Source organism: Camponotus floridanus, unplaced genomic scaffold (assembly GCF_003227725.1).
Source record: "Camponotus floridanus strain SB8 unplaced genomic scaffold, Cflo_v7.5 scaffold5, whole genome shotgun sequence".
In the NCBI taxonomy this organism is placed as follows: Eukaryota; Metazoa; Arthropoda; class Insecta; order Hymenoptera; family Formicidae; genus Camponotus; species Camponotus floridanus.
In genome coordinates this window covers 4,343,941-4,358,977 of record NW_020229658.1, presented here as the reverse complement: position 1 = coordinate 4,358,977, position 15,037 = coordinate 4,343,941, and the positions used below count along the sequence as shown (strand labels likewise).

General features: G+C 27.6%; 1 protein-coding gene across 3 annotated transcripts in view; it reads left to right on the top strand.

Moving 5' to 3' along the window:
• Positions 1-14,517, top strand: part of LOC105258030 — a 37,995-nt gene extending 23,478 nt beyond the window's left edge. For 2 of the 3 annotated variants that reach the window (XM_025412241.1, XM_025412242.1), the window contains exons 5-8: positions 7,298-7,497; positions 10,619-10,731; positions 13,244-13,436; positions 13,768-14,517. In XM_025412241.1, coding sequence (XP_025268026.1) covers positions 7,298-7,497; positions 10,619-10,731; positions 13,244-13,436; positions 13,768-14,048 — 787 coding nt within the window. In that variant the 3' untranslated portion in view covers positions 14,049-14,517. The remainder of the gene's footprint in view (positions 1-7,297; positions 7,498-10,618; positions 10,732-13,243; positions 13,437-13,767) is intronic. The other variant, XM_011269081.2, reaches the window with a different exon arrangement.
• Positions 14,518-15,037: the final 520 nt, after the last annotated feature.

Sequence of the window (15,037 nt, the reverse complement as noted above, 5' to 3'; positions counted from 1 at the left end):
ATTTTTATTGTAGTCGCTTCCACGAAAAACTGTTCAATCATTTATTATTCGTTTCTCTTTTGCGTTAAAATCATCCATTAATCCTCTTTTTTCTATGGACGTCACGATATATATTTTTATATTTTATATTGTGCAATAAGCTTTTTTTCACGAATTCATTGAATAAAAAGAAAATCACCATTCGGCGTAAAATTATAAGTTGACCTCAATCTCACAATTAATTTACAAAATTAATTATAATAATTCAATTATATATTTTTAACAAATATATAACTTATATGTTTTCATAAGAAAATTATACACAGAGTGCATAAAAAGTACCGGGACGGTGAAATATCTCGAAAACTAAGCATTTCAGAAAAAAATGTTTCAGATAAAAGTTGTAGGATTTCAAAGATCTATTTACTGGCGCTATCAGTTTAACCTTGGGTAGCGTCGCCAAAGTTAGAACAAGGTCATCTAGAATTTTTTAAATGGGACCCCCTATTTTTTATTGCATATTCTTGTAGCTTATCTCGAGAGTTTTCAAAACACTATAATTAAATTAATTTTCATTAAGTACTTTCCGAATTATGAAGCTTGAAATTATTTCTTAATTTTACATAAACCGTAAAATATCTTATAAAATATTCATTTTTCGATTACTTTACCTAAATACTTTTATGTACAAAATAATGAGAGAAATCAATTGGTGTAAAGAAAACACATAGTTGTTTTGAAGAAAAAGTAGGTAATTGTTAACAGGTAATTGTTACAAATTATATATTTTTTCTTCGAAACAACTATGTGTTTTCTTTACATCAATTGATTCCTCTCATTATTTTGTACATAAAAGTATTAAGGTAAAGTAATCGAAAAATGAATATTTTACAAGATATTTTACGGTTTATGTAAAATTAAGAAATTATTTCAAGCTTTATAACTCGAAAAGTATTTAATAAAAACTAACTTAATTATAGTGTTTTGGAAAACTCTCGAGATAAGCTGCAAGAATATGCAATAAAAAATAAGGGATCCCATTTAAAAAATTCTATGTAATCTTGCTCTGATCTTGGCGACGCCACCTAAGGTTAAACTCATAGCGTCAGTAAATAGAGCTTCTGAAATCCTACAACTTTTATCTGAAACATTTTTTTCTGAAATGCTTAGTTTTCGAGATATTTCACCGTCCCGGTATTTTTTATACACCCTCTATATGATATTAAAGATTTATCTCCAAAGAAGTTTTATAAATTTTACATAATTTAGGCTGTAAAATGATATTCTTTTAATTAATTAAAGCTAAGAAACATCGAATTTGGAAATGTGAAAACTTAATATTATAAAAGTTAATAATTTAATATTAATTTCATCGAATATATTTTATAAAATGTAATCTTTTAAAATATACAATCTGCCATTGCAAATAAGATTTTTCTGTAACCAACGCTAAAATGAAAGAAATTTTTTGAACGACAGCTGTTTTATCTTCAAGCTTAATATATTGCGCAGATTTTCTGTTCTTGCCGATGCGTTTCCACGTCTCTCCAAATAGACGAGATAAATATTTGCGTTTGTTTTCTCCTCTTTCTTTGCCATCTTTCTCTCTTCCTCTTTTTCTTTCCATATACTTTGACATGCTCAAGTACACATATTCACGTGTATGTTTCCACGTGCCAAGCATAACTGCTGCGAATTGTTTTTGGCTGAAATACGCGTTTATACTTAACCAGAAAACTCTTAAATGAACTAGAGGTCAGAAGATATGTAGTGCATCGAGGGCGGGCAACGTCTTTTAATTGGAGCCATAATTAATCTGCCACCTCCGGTAACCTTCGAAAGCCATGCTCACTATTTTCTTAGAAGCGAAATTAACCTTCGATAATAGAGTTGCTTTAGGAGCAGTGGAGATTCTTTACGTCATTAAACATCAATAATTATTTTATATTATCAATAATCATTTAACATCATTAATTATTTAGTACTAATGATATACAATTTTTTATTTTAGAAGATTTTTCCTTACAATTATATATTTTTCTATTTTAAGTGAATAAAAATTGATAACATTACACACACAAAGCAACAATGGGCAACAATTCTTCATGTTTCATATTAAAGATAAAAAAAATTAAAGTAAAAAAAAATTAATCCGATACGCGCAATCAATTTGTAATCTGAGTGTGCTGAACATTTCCGCTTTGTGATAGAAATTCTCAAAGGTACGCTTCTTTTTTATCTAACAGGAAAATGAAATTGTAAAATAATATTTTTTAGTATCTGCATCTTGAATTACATACTTTCTCCCAAATATATATTATTCCTATTAAATTCCTATATGATATAATACTTGACCACATGATATATACTTGACAAACTTTCATAAGAATATAATTTTTTAAGAGTTTGTTATTGATTAAATAATATATTTTTCGTTAGTTGGGAGACTTTAAGAATCGTTCAATAAGAATTTACTTTTGTTTGATATTTTGAAAGATTTTTCCCCTATATTTTTATTTTCTCTCATAAAAAATTTGAAGTTTTTATTTTGTGCAATATTTTCGATACAAATCATTTGTAAAAGCACACGCTTGGTTTTTGACGCGCAATATACATAGATCGCTTCGGACTCGTAACTTTCACGAACAATAGATCAACCGCGCGACCTTTTCGGGTCATGGACATTGGCGATCGTATAACCCATCCAGCCCAGGGGGTTCTATAGTAATAGCCTTTTTGGATTGTACAGCGGTTACGGATCAGCGAGCTTAGCGAGGAAATACGGTGAAATTTAACTATATCGCATATCTCTTTAGTTGCAGTATCAGGTTTTGCCACTAATTATAAATTACTGCTCGAATAATTTCTTTAAAATTGTACGCACGATCTATGATAACATCAGTGTAATGTCTGAAAAAAATCGCTTATTTTTAAATTAAGTATTATGCTATATTGAATTTTAAAATCTTCTTGCAAAGATCGTTAATAGCTTCATTAAATTCTTTTATAACTGTAAGATTATTATTATATTACGCTAATATTATTTTAATACAAATAGAAATTGTGTGTGTATGTCGAATAAAATATTCAATAGAAATCTCAAGATAAGCAAAAAATTCAACTTAACTTGTTTTATAGACAAGATTTTAATGACGTAATGGTTACATTTAATTGAATTTCAAAGTCAATCGGTAGATTTCAGGAATTATTTCTACTTTCAACGTTATATTCAATAAATCCGACATTTTTATTTAGTGGTCTTGTTAACAAAAAAATGAATTCTTTTGTTTTACATCCGAGTCGAAGAGACAATCGTTATTGTAACAATATGTTACGCATACAGCGAAATGAATTCGCCGAAATGAAACACATGTGAATATTCACAAGAGATTTTATTTTACGGTGAGTGATGAAATTGTTACTTCTGATTTTGTAGTGAGATTAATAATAGATGTTCATGCAGTCGTGTAATTCGTATTATCTATATACGCGCTTTTGTTTCTTTGTATTCGCGTTTGACAAAGATAGTTTATATTACCATTTTTTAATCAAATAATAAATAATTAATAAAATAGTATTAAATATTACCACTGACATTGATTTTATAATATTTTATAACGGTTTTTCTCATATGTAATATACAGATTTGATCATTACTGCGCAGAGTAACAAAATATATTTCCGGGAGAGAAATTCGGCTCTTTCTGCTGACTCACTTATCGTGTCTATGGCAAGAAACTCATAAATGTTTAATGTACTTCGTGATCTTCAAATTTAATTGTAGGAAAAATTGATTTCAGTTGAGGCAAACGATCGGGTCGACGTATACCTGTGAGGCTTGATCGAGGGTTCTGCTGAGCTTTTACACCATTACTCTTCACGCTATTTAGATATTCCGAAGAATTTTTCCGCAGTTGAATCATAAACTTTATTGATGTCAGTGCATTGATGTGAAGTCACTAGGAAAAACATCGCTTTTATGCTCGCAAACAATATGGGATTTTAATTTAACATGAATTTGCGAATTATTGAAAAAAAATTATATATCGTTTTTGAAGGAATCTGCAAAATTCTCTTTAATTCTTTCTCTTTAATTCCTTAAGTGACGCGATTTCACATTCTTCTTTTTAATTCAAATAGATTTTTTTTATAACAAAATAGCAAATTGATAGAGAAAAATTGAAAATATAAAACTATTTTAAAATCATTGTTTTGCAATACAAAGCTTTCTATTCCGACATTATAATAATTTAACATTAATTTACGATGAGTTATAATATTGGTGTGGATAATATGCTGTTGCCTCGAGATAGGTTTTTTGAAAAGAAATGTTGCGAGAATGATGGAAATGCATTGATGAAGACATTAGAAAAATGTTTACTTTTAAGCTTTGTTGAGTTTTCTATTTAATACTTTCTATTATTATTTTTATACAAATCTGATCTACAAACTCATTCATTTACAAAAAAAATGGAATTTCATTCTATTTATTACAAAAATTAACAATGCAAAAAATGTAAAAAATAAAAAATAAGAAATAAAACACAATTTCAAAATTATTTTTAATTACAATTTATATTGTTTTAATTTCCATTTTTTAATATTAATTTATTACTGCATCTATTATTTTGTAAAAATTCGCGTCACTTTTTCCAAAAATAATATTTGATATATATATTATCTGATTCTTTAAGGGAAGCACTAAAGAAAATTACGTAAAACGAAATGACTTTGAGATATTATATCATATTCATCTGCTCGGAATAACAGCAGTGATGAAGAGAAGGGACACAGCCTTGTTAGCTTCTGGAGAAATGTGAATATCTTTCGATTTGTCTGCGTGTAAATCGCGTAATTGGATATTTCCATGAGCAGAAAATGTGCCATGGGTAGAAAATCAGGCGGAAAATGTTCTTGGAAATATAATGTAAATTCATTGAGATTTGTAGTCTTGACTTCATAACTGAAAATTAAGTGTTGGCTTCGCATGTGTAAATTCTTAGAAATTATTTTCATAATCTTATTATATCGATTAAATTCGAGTTATCGATACTTTAATACATGTTTTGTCTAAGATAAAATAAAATTTATTGTTGCTCACAGAATAAAAATTTAATAATTAAATTAACAATATTATTTTTGACGTTTTGTACGCAAATCTAATAATAGCAAATCTAATCTCTAGTATATAATTGCAAAAATATGCGTAAATTATAGTAGATTTATATAAAGTAACAACATATAATTTTAATAGAATACATATATCATTATACATATATCATTATTAAACATGGTTAAATAAATAGATATGCGCAGATATTAAAATGTATATTTACTTAAATACATTTTTTAGAAAATATATATTTCACATTTTTTTTTATATATATTTTATATATTTATATTTTATATATTTATATTTATATTTCTCATGCAAGTTTATAATAGATTTAAAATATTAAAACATGATGAAATATGATCGATATATATATGTTTGTAAGGAATTTTACTTTAAATGAACGATTTAACGAGGAATCATTTTAAGATATTATCGACAAGATTATTTTGATTGATAACAGACATATTTTTGCTTCTATTTCCGTGTTCTTACTGTAGCAAGCATATTATTGAGAATAATCCCGTGTAGGAACTTTGATATAACATCAGCACTTGTGTTATTTATGTACTACTGTCTGATTTTAAATATAACGATGGCTCTTGTATATAGTCTCGGGTATATACACATGTTGTAACTTTAACGAGCAAGCGATTTAACGATAAATTGAACTACATTTTTCTACTATAAATTGAACTACTGTTTGCTCTCTTTTTTAGTTTATTCTGTAAAATAATAATTAATAATGTTAATCATATAAAACGTTTCATAATCGCGAGATTGATTATTAATACGTATTTATGAAATATACTGCACTGATTGTATGCACAATTAAATTTTCTTCTCAAAATTTGATTTATGAATAATTGCATATCATTTCTGCGCGAGTATTACGGTTGACATTTGTAATCTGCGAACTTATCAAAGTTAAGCTTCGGTTTGTCGGCCATTGGAGGACGCCGAAATCCATCGGATTGATATTGTACACTGGCAAACGAGTAAAACGCGATAATTATTACAGGTGGCACCAATAGTTAACTCGAAGTTGTGGTATTGTTCGAACAATGATGTTATATGCAACCTATGTACATATGTATACTATATGTATATATGTATGCTTATAGACGGTAGCTTATTGCAATAGCATTTATTGTGCGATTAAACCGATGTTCGGCCAAATGTATACAATGTTACTTAATAAAGGAATATAATGGTTATGAGATTCCAAAATACTTAAAAGGCTCCTAGGAAAAATTAATGTAAAGAATTAATGACTTTGTCAAAATAGTTAATTTTTGAAAGACTAATGTAGTTAATTTAATAAAAAAATCTAAGGATTAAACGACGCTGAAACTTTCGAGAAAAAACTTTTTCCTTTATTATTTAAAATTGTGATATAATATTGAGGAAGAATTCTTATTCTAACAAAAGCGAATACAATCTACCCGTATATAAAAACACATTATTTGCATTAGTTGTATATACTTTCATACATTGATAAATATGTATAGGTATTAAGGAATACACGAAGCAACTCATATATCATTGTACATTAGCGGACGAATAAAATGCGATAATTCTGAAAAGATTGAAGAGAAAATCGTGACGATTAATTATCTAAATAAAAAATTTAATTATTATTTATGTATATTATGTATATCTATGTTCAAAAGAATACACATAATCATATTATACATTAGCAAAGGTTTCTTTTGCGGACAAATTTGCATAAGACGTAAAGGTGGAAGGCAGGGATATGAAAGATAGAAAAAAACGAGGATGCATTTTTCATATTCTCGACGTGATACAAGAGATAAAAGCAAGAGCAAAATAATTCTGCATGAATTTAAATAATGTGATAAGTAAACATATGATATAAAGATAGAGATATGAAGATTTACTACGAGAAAGATTATATACTTCATATTCTCCAAATCGTTATTTTATAAATAAAAAGAACTCTATCTGATAAGATTGATATCATTGTAAAACTTATTTATAAGAACATTTACGTTTTACGAGAATACGAATAAATTTGTTTATTCTTTTTTACAAGCGAATAGATATTAATTAGAAAAATAATTTTCTTTCTCATTTTGATGATGTTGGCATTAATCTATATAACACTTATCTCCATTAATATTTTAAATATTTCATTATATGTGATTATCACGAGTCTCAATATTTTTTTCCTTCTGTTTCCAGAAATAGCAACGTGTCAGGAGAGAAATCACCATTTGAAGGTTCTTGTTGTAGCGGGCAAGACGCTAGCACCGATAGCGACATTGAGGAAACTATTTCAAAGTATAGGGTAATCTTGCTGGGAGACTCCGGTGTGGGAAAGACCGCTTTGGTCTCGCAATTCATGACGAGTGAATACATAAATACGTATGATGCCAGTCTAGGTAAGTTTGTGCATCCTCGCACGTAAAACAATACCGCGATATCCTTCAACAAGAAACGTGGGGAGTTAAGATTTTCCATTAAAAGGATAGATTGTCCTCTACCTGTGATATAGGATTTTGCAGCACGACGCTTGATGTAATTCACTTGAAAGTGTGTTTCAAAAGGATGGTTATGCATTGGAATAATTTCAAGCAATTCTTTCTCTTTTTAATAGACGTAATTGTTTATCGAAGTTTTTAAATTCCCTCTCTCTTTAATTTTTTATTATTTACCAAAAAAGTAAGAAATTTAAAACATCCTATATATTTCTACATAAATACACATCCAGAACAGATATATTGAACAATTTCTCCTTTGTTAAGATAATAATGCCAGTTGATAAAGATAAGATTTTGTTCTCTCGAAGTTTATCGCCAATGTTTATTGTATTTTTATACTTCGTTTGCACGCAAATTTGTTGCGCGATAATAAAATAGAATCGATCAAATGGAACTTTTGCTATTTAATTAACCTTTTCTGATTTAATTAACTTTTAATTAAAACTAACGTGCTTAAAGACATATGGTGTAACCAATCTCTCGGTTTGCGCGGGGCGCAGACACGTTACGCCCACTTCTCTGAAAAGCAAAGGTAGTTAATAATAACGCGGAGAGAAAAATTCACTTTACTCGTTTTGCACCACGCTGGATCGCGCGGCTTTGAAACTCGACAGGCACATTGCATGAAGAGGCCAATTCTGCGTCCTCACGCAATTCCGGTCACAGCATGTTGCAGCACCAATAATTTCCAGTGTACGAAGCGGGGTTTTGCACACAAGCGCAATACTGCGCTTCGTATATTCATTCCCTTATGTGATTGCAAACGGTCATACACGTGCATAAACGCCACGTGTAAGAACGCGCGGTGCGCAATATCGAGAGTTCACGAGGATGCATCCCTCTCGCATGCAACTTTTCATCATGTTAATCCTGGTTATTCAAGAGCCTCGCATTACATGAGTCATTGTCGAACCTTTAAATAACTTTATTGGAAAGATTTTATTTCAAATTATTATTTTAATGTAATGTTTTTATGATATTTCATTTGCAAGATCTCTTCGTTTTTATTGGATTTGTGTTTGATGAAAAGTCTTAGCGAAAATTATGAAATCATTTCTTTTATAATATTTTAAATATTTTGCTATATATAAAAGACAGATTAATATTTTTTTAATACATATGAGAATATTTTCTAAAAAGATATATTAGGAGAAGAATAGTCTGTTATTAAAATTATGATTGTGAACAAGAAATGTAAATCAAATAATATCATATTTTTCTATACTTTGATAATTTAATAAAATACATGTTTATTCCCTGCATTTGCCATTTTATATAAAGTGCATCTGTACAATCTCTTTTGCTGTAGCTGAAATGCAACTTATATTCTTTCCTTGCGTGTTTATTTATCTACTTTATATACTCAAAATACTCCATATAGTCTGTTACAAGTAAATTCAATTTATCGCTATCTGGAAATGTAAAAGTTTAAGGAGAAACAATCAATGATAGATTCGTTTTTCTCAGATAAAGAAAATGCTGGAAAATAAAGGAGAATATATCGTATCTGGTTAGATATGATCGATAGATTTTAAATTGTTTAACACAATCGTTTCAAAATACCTTGTATATTGATTCCGTATTTATATTTCGGGTCGATCGGGAATAATGAGAAAATATGGATTCGTAAAAATAAGTCATAATTTGGGATCGCTAATGATGTTTAAACTTGTATGCGACAAATTGTAAAGTTTGTATAGCATATTAACTATACTAAACTAGTTTGACATTCCTCCTTGAAACTTTTGCTGCTTGTTCAAACTTTAATCAGTTCCATTAGGTCTTCTATGATGTAAGTTATTTAAATATTTTTAGTTAGATAATTATTTTATACGATAAAGTTTTATTTTAAGAAAGAGTTCAAGATCATTTTAGTTTTATTACAAATTGAAAAAAACGGACAAAATTTGATAGATAATCTCTTTTTCTTTTTTTAGAATATATTCTAGAATATATTCTAAAAAAAGAAAAAGAGATTATCTATAATTATTATGAATAATAATTGTATGTATTTTTGTATCTTTTTTAAATAAAAATATTACAGTAGAAAAAAATAAGCTCATAAATATTTCTATTCTAAATTTGTATTTATATGATAATTTTTATGCAGTATTTCATTATGTTTTATTTTTCACTCTTTCTTGTTCTATGAACATTTTTTTCTTCAATTCCTTCTCTGAATTAAAATCGACATTAAGATCAAAATAGTTTATATTTATCTCAGTGCAATTTATTTTTTTGCAGAGTTCTTGTGATCGATTTGCCATCATTATAAGTAATGAAATAGTTCACGAAATATAGTTCAACTCAATGGTTGATCCTTTATAGATAGAGATAAAATTATTTTACTGTCAAACTGAACGTTTTCTATGAAAAATTAATGAATCGTGGGTTAAGATTATCACAAATTAAGAAATAATAATATATTTTCAAATGTGTCTACCAGTTTAATAAAATAGATTTTTCAAAAAGCAAGTTTGCTTATTTGTGTGACCTAAATGCATATTTATGTATGTATATCATACAATCTTGATCATTAAGAGATTTCATCAATTAAAAATTTCAATTATTTATTAATTATTTAGAAGTGGACATCTGTTTATTATTATTAGAAATTATATAAGATATACGTATATTAAATGACTTAAAATTCACTAAATAACTTGAATAGAACAATATATAAGAACAATAATTGAATTTTATATTAATTACTATTGTTTGACTTGTAAAGCACATCTAATGATATCAAATTAGGTTATCATTAGCTTACAATTATTTACATTCTAAATGAGTACGTATATATTTAGAATGATAATATATAATGAATAATAATAATGAATGATAATATATAATGAATAATAATGTACTTTTAAATAAACATTTATGATAATATATTTTTAAATAAACATTACATAGCATAGAAAGATTATGAGATAGAATGAAAACTTTTTTAATGTTTGATATATTCTTTTTATATGGCATGAATCACAAGTTAAATAATATTCAACAACATTTAGCACAGACTTTCATTTTTATATTGCAGATGATGAGTTCGGAGAGAAAACCGTTTCTATTTTGTTAGATGGCGAGGAATCGGAAATGATCTTTATCGATCATCCGCATGTTGAAATGAGCGTGAGTATTAAATTATTTTTAAAATTTATATAAACAATAATCTTATTATTTATTATATTATATTATATTATGCGTATAAAGTTATAGCAGTATTAGTATAATAAAGTTATATCTATGTATATATATTTTTTTAAATTTATTTATTCATTATTTATTATTATATGTACAATATGCACATAATTTCTTATATCTTTAGTTAATTAATATTTATATAAAGCCTTGAGGTAGACCTTTGTCTCTAATTCTAATGTACCTAACAAACTCTATAGAACTTAGGAAAATTTTGCATAGCATTACAATTTCATCAATCTTGGGCTTAGATAAATATTGACTGCTAGCATATTAAACTACTCCTTCGATTTTAATATCTTAAAGTATCTTACGCATTATCTGCAAAGCAGAATCTTTTCATTAACTCAATATATTGTGCAGTGTTGTCGGAATGTATAATTTTGCTTATGAATGAAGGATTCGTGGTGATATTTAGAATTGTTTCTCATACAATATATGACTGAGAATGTCATTCAATAAATTCTTCTCGTTAAACATGATGAATTTTGCTGTATCTGTGTATTTCGCAATTCTTGTGTCACAGGCGAATTTTTCTGGAATTCATATTAATGCGACGCATTATAATTGTGTGCTATTTTATAATTAAAAAATATAATACAAAAGAGATAAAAGAAAGAGAAAGTGAATATATGTACAGGATATATTATTCTTATCAATTATACTTGTATTTTCATTCTCTTTCTTTTTCTCTCTTTCTTTTTCTTTTTCCTTTATTATGTATTAAATTAATTTTTATTTGAAGATTTTCGATTTCAGTTTAAAATTTTATTACTTCATATTCTATTTATAGTTTTCATTATAATTAAAGACACGATTATTTCTTTTATCAAGTCAAATTAAGAGATTAAGTAATATTTTTTTTATTTTAGTTATATATTATGTACTTTGTCGGTGAGAGAAGCAAAGTTATTGCCATTACCATTGTTGGTGAAAATTGTTCTTTATTCTATTTGCCTTTAGAATGTCTTAATTATTTCTATTTCTTATCGCGATGACGAGAGGATGACATTCTCAGATTATTTTACGTAATTGCTACGAAATTAGATAAAAGCAAACTCATTAAAATTGATAAGAGATCAAAGAATGGAATTAGAGAGTAATAACATAAAATATAGTGATAGTCTTGAATCAAATTCAGAGAAATACGCAAAAGAAATTGCGAGAAATTTTTTGCAAAAGCGATGCATTTTATAATTTATTTTAAAGAATACCATTCTTTTCTTTGTAAATATAAAGTGGTTTTTTAATATCAAATTTTTTTAAAGTTGAAACTTTTTAGAGAAAATAATTATTAATGTATTTTTGTTGATTACCTCGTTTTTCTCTCTTTTTTTATGTCACAATAGCATATCAATAGATGTAATTTCTTAAAACTAAATATAAACGCGCATTAATAATTTGTAATTTAATTGTAACAAACGAAATTAACTTTCTCTAAAAGTTTGCTTTTATATAATTGAATTTTGAACAAAATCCATCCTGAATTATACTTCGACATCCATGTTAAATTGACTTTCTTAATCTGAATTATTCTCGGGATTTGTCGAGTTACCTATCCAAGTCCGCTCAGCGTGCGTTAATGCGAATTTCATGTACCAAGTCGTAAATCGACGAGGATTGTAACTTTAATATTGTAGTTGCAAAGTTCACTAAATTACTTGTATTTGTGCAATTTGATTTTGCAAGAAGCGATATAGATATTATATTAACGCGATATAGATATTATAAATAACGACATTGATAAGAAAATCAAAGACAATTTCAAAGGCAATTTTTAACAATTACAATATAAAAAAGCTATTATACGAATAATATATAAATCATAATTGAAGTATTCGAAAGTTTTATATTGCTTTGTGTAATATGTAAAATTTGATTGATAAAAATGATTATTGTCATAAAAATCATTGAAACAATCGTTAAAATATTTTTTCGCAAAATTATTATTTATTAGTTATTATTTATGTAAGTTTTTAAACTAAACATTTTGTCGAGTTTGTTTTCTCGTCTACAATATATTGCAACTTGTCGCATTATTACTTGATTAAGGAGTTTTGTTCGGTTGAAGTTTTAACTCAGTCAAACTTTAAAATCTTCTGTCATGCATTTTTTCAATTTCTTCCGAAGATCTACTGAAGATGAATACAGTATCAAACTTATAATGCTATTTGTCACTTATAATTGCAAATATATTTTGAATTATATTATGTGGATTAATAATCTATTATTTTAACTTATGACTTTAACAGCTAATTTGATTAAATTTTTTTAAATAACAAAAAATAAGAGAAAGAGATAGCATCGTAAATAAAATTATTTATAATTTTATAAAAGAAGACATTCACATAATATTTATAGCTGTAAGCGTTTAAAGTCATTTAATCTCATTTTATGTGATGAATGTCAGAATATATATAAAAATTTTTTAAAAATCTCTTAGGTCGAAAACTCTTTGTCGACATACGAGCCACATGCTTGCATCGTGGTTTATTCAATTGTTTCACGTACGAGCTTTCAAGTGGCTGAAGAGATACTAAATTATCTGTGGCAAGAACATTACACTCAGGAACATACAGTCATCGTTGTTGGCAACAAGTCTGACCTCGCGAGAAGTCGGATAATTTCGGCAAATGGTAAAAAAAATACTGCGAATAAAATTTGTAGACAATGCTTTTACTTCATTTCTATGCTTTTATTTTATTTGCTTGTTATATATAATTTTTAATTTAAGAAATGGAAAATTTAATTTGCAGTAAATAATGTTAATATGAATTACATGCAAAAAAAGAGTATTTGAAATTTATAATTATAAATAATTGTGTATGTTGATTATATATTCTCTCTTATTAGATTTATCCACTCTTTAGATTTTGCATAAGTAATTTAAAATCGACTGAATATAATCGGATTTTATCGATTTTTTGCGTGGAATTTCAATTATTTTGAAATTGCAATTTGTTAAAGACGGGAAGCAGTTGGCCACATCGCGCGAATGCAAATTTATTGAAACATCTAGCGGGCTCAAGCATAATGTGGACGAGCTTCTGGTCGGCGTTCTGAAGCAAATCCGCCTTAGAGAGACCCGTGAAAAGAAACTTCGACGTCAGGGCAGCAAAAGCAAGCTATTGTCGAGGCTACACAATAGCAAAACCGTTCTAAGTCTGAATCTTGCTAGGGAAATTCTCAACAAGATGTGCTTAAATGATAGTAAGAGCAAGAGCTGTGAGAATTTACACGTGCTGTGAAATATTGCGACAGGATATAGAGAAGGGAAAGCAGGAATGACAAGAAAGGATCCCTTTTACGAGGAATGTTTCTCGAGGAATGTTTCTCGAGCAGAAACACGAATGCTAATTGAGATCGAAGAGGTAAACGCGACGCTTCTCTGCGAAGGTTATACATTGACATTTTCATTTTTTATTATCTTCGCGGATATTATGAGGTTTATGCCACTCCAATTTGGACAAAACTTTGCCAGTTAGAAGATCGTAACGATTTTACGGCTTGCGCACTGATTATGTGTCCTGGTAAGGAGTCGCTGTTACGACCCATAGGTCGTATACGTTCTATTCAGATCTTTGTTCTTGCGCGTTCCTGCAATAGATCTTTGACATTATCCGATGTATCTCTATCGTACACCTGCAGAGTAATTCGCATTGATATCAAACACATACAAAACTTTGTTTTATATATCATTAATTTCTTTTAAATTTTCTGCGAATTGGGCATTAAAATGAAATAAACGACGAAGAGATACAGGCAAAGAAATTATCTTATGAAATATTCTTATTATTTTTTGGACTTTCTAATATGAAAAAGATTAAAACTATACTAAACATATTAAAACATATTAACAATACTAAAGTTTTCTGTAACTATATACATCAGAAAATATCATTTTTTAATAATAAAATTACGATTACTTTAATTATTATCAGCTCACAAAAATTTTAATTTTATAATAAATAAATTTCATAAAGTATAATAATATTATTTTTATACGTTGATATATAAATGACTACAAAATAAGACCCGTTGATAATAAAATTAATTTTTTTTATTATTTAATATTATTTAATATTATTCGCAATAGATGAGTCTTCGTGATGGGTTTAATAAATTACGAATTAAAATATACGTATATATTACTAAGCCTTGTAAAACACACTCAAGCAATGTATCCCTTGGGAACGTGCCTCGACAGGAAAAAGGTCACAGATGGATATACCTGATT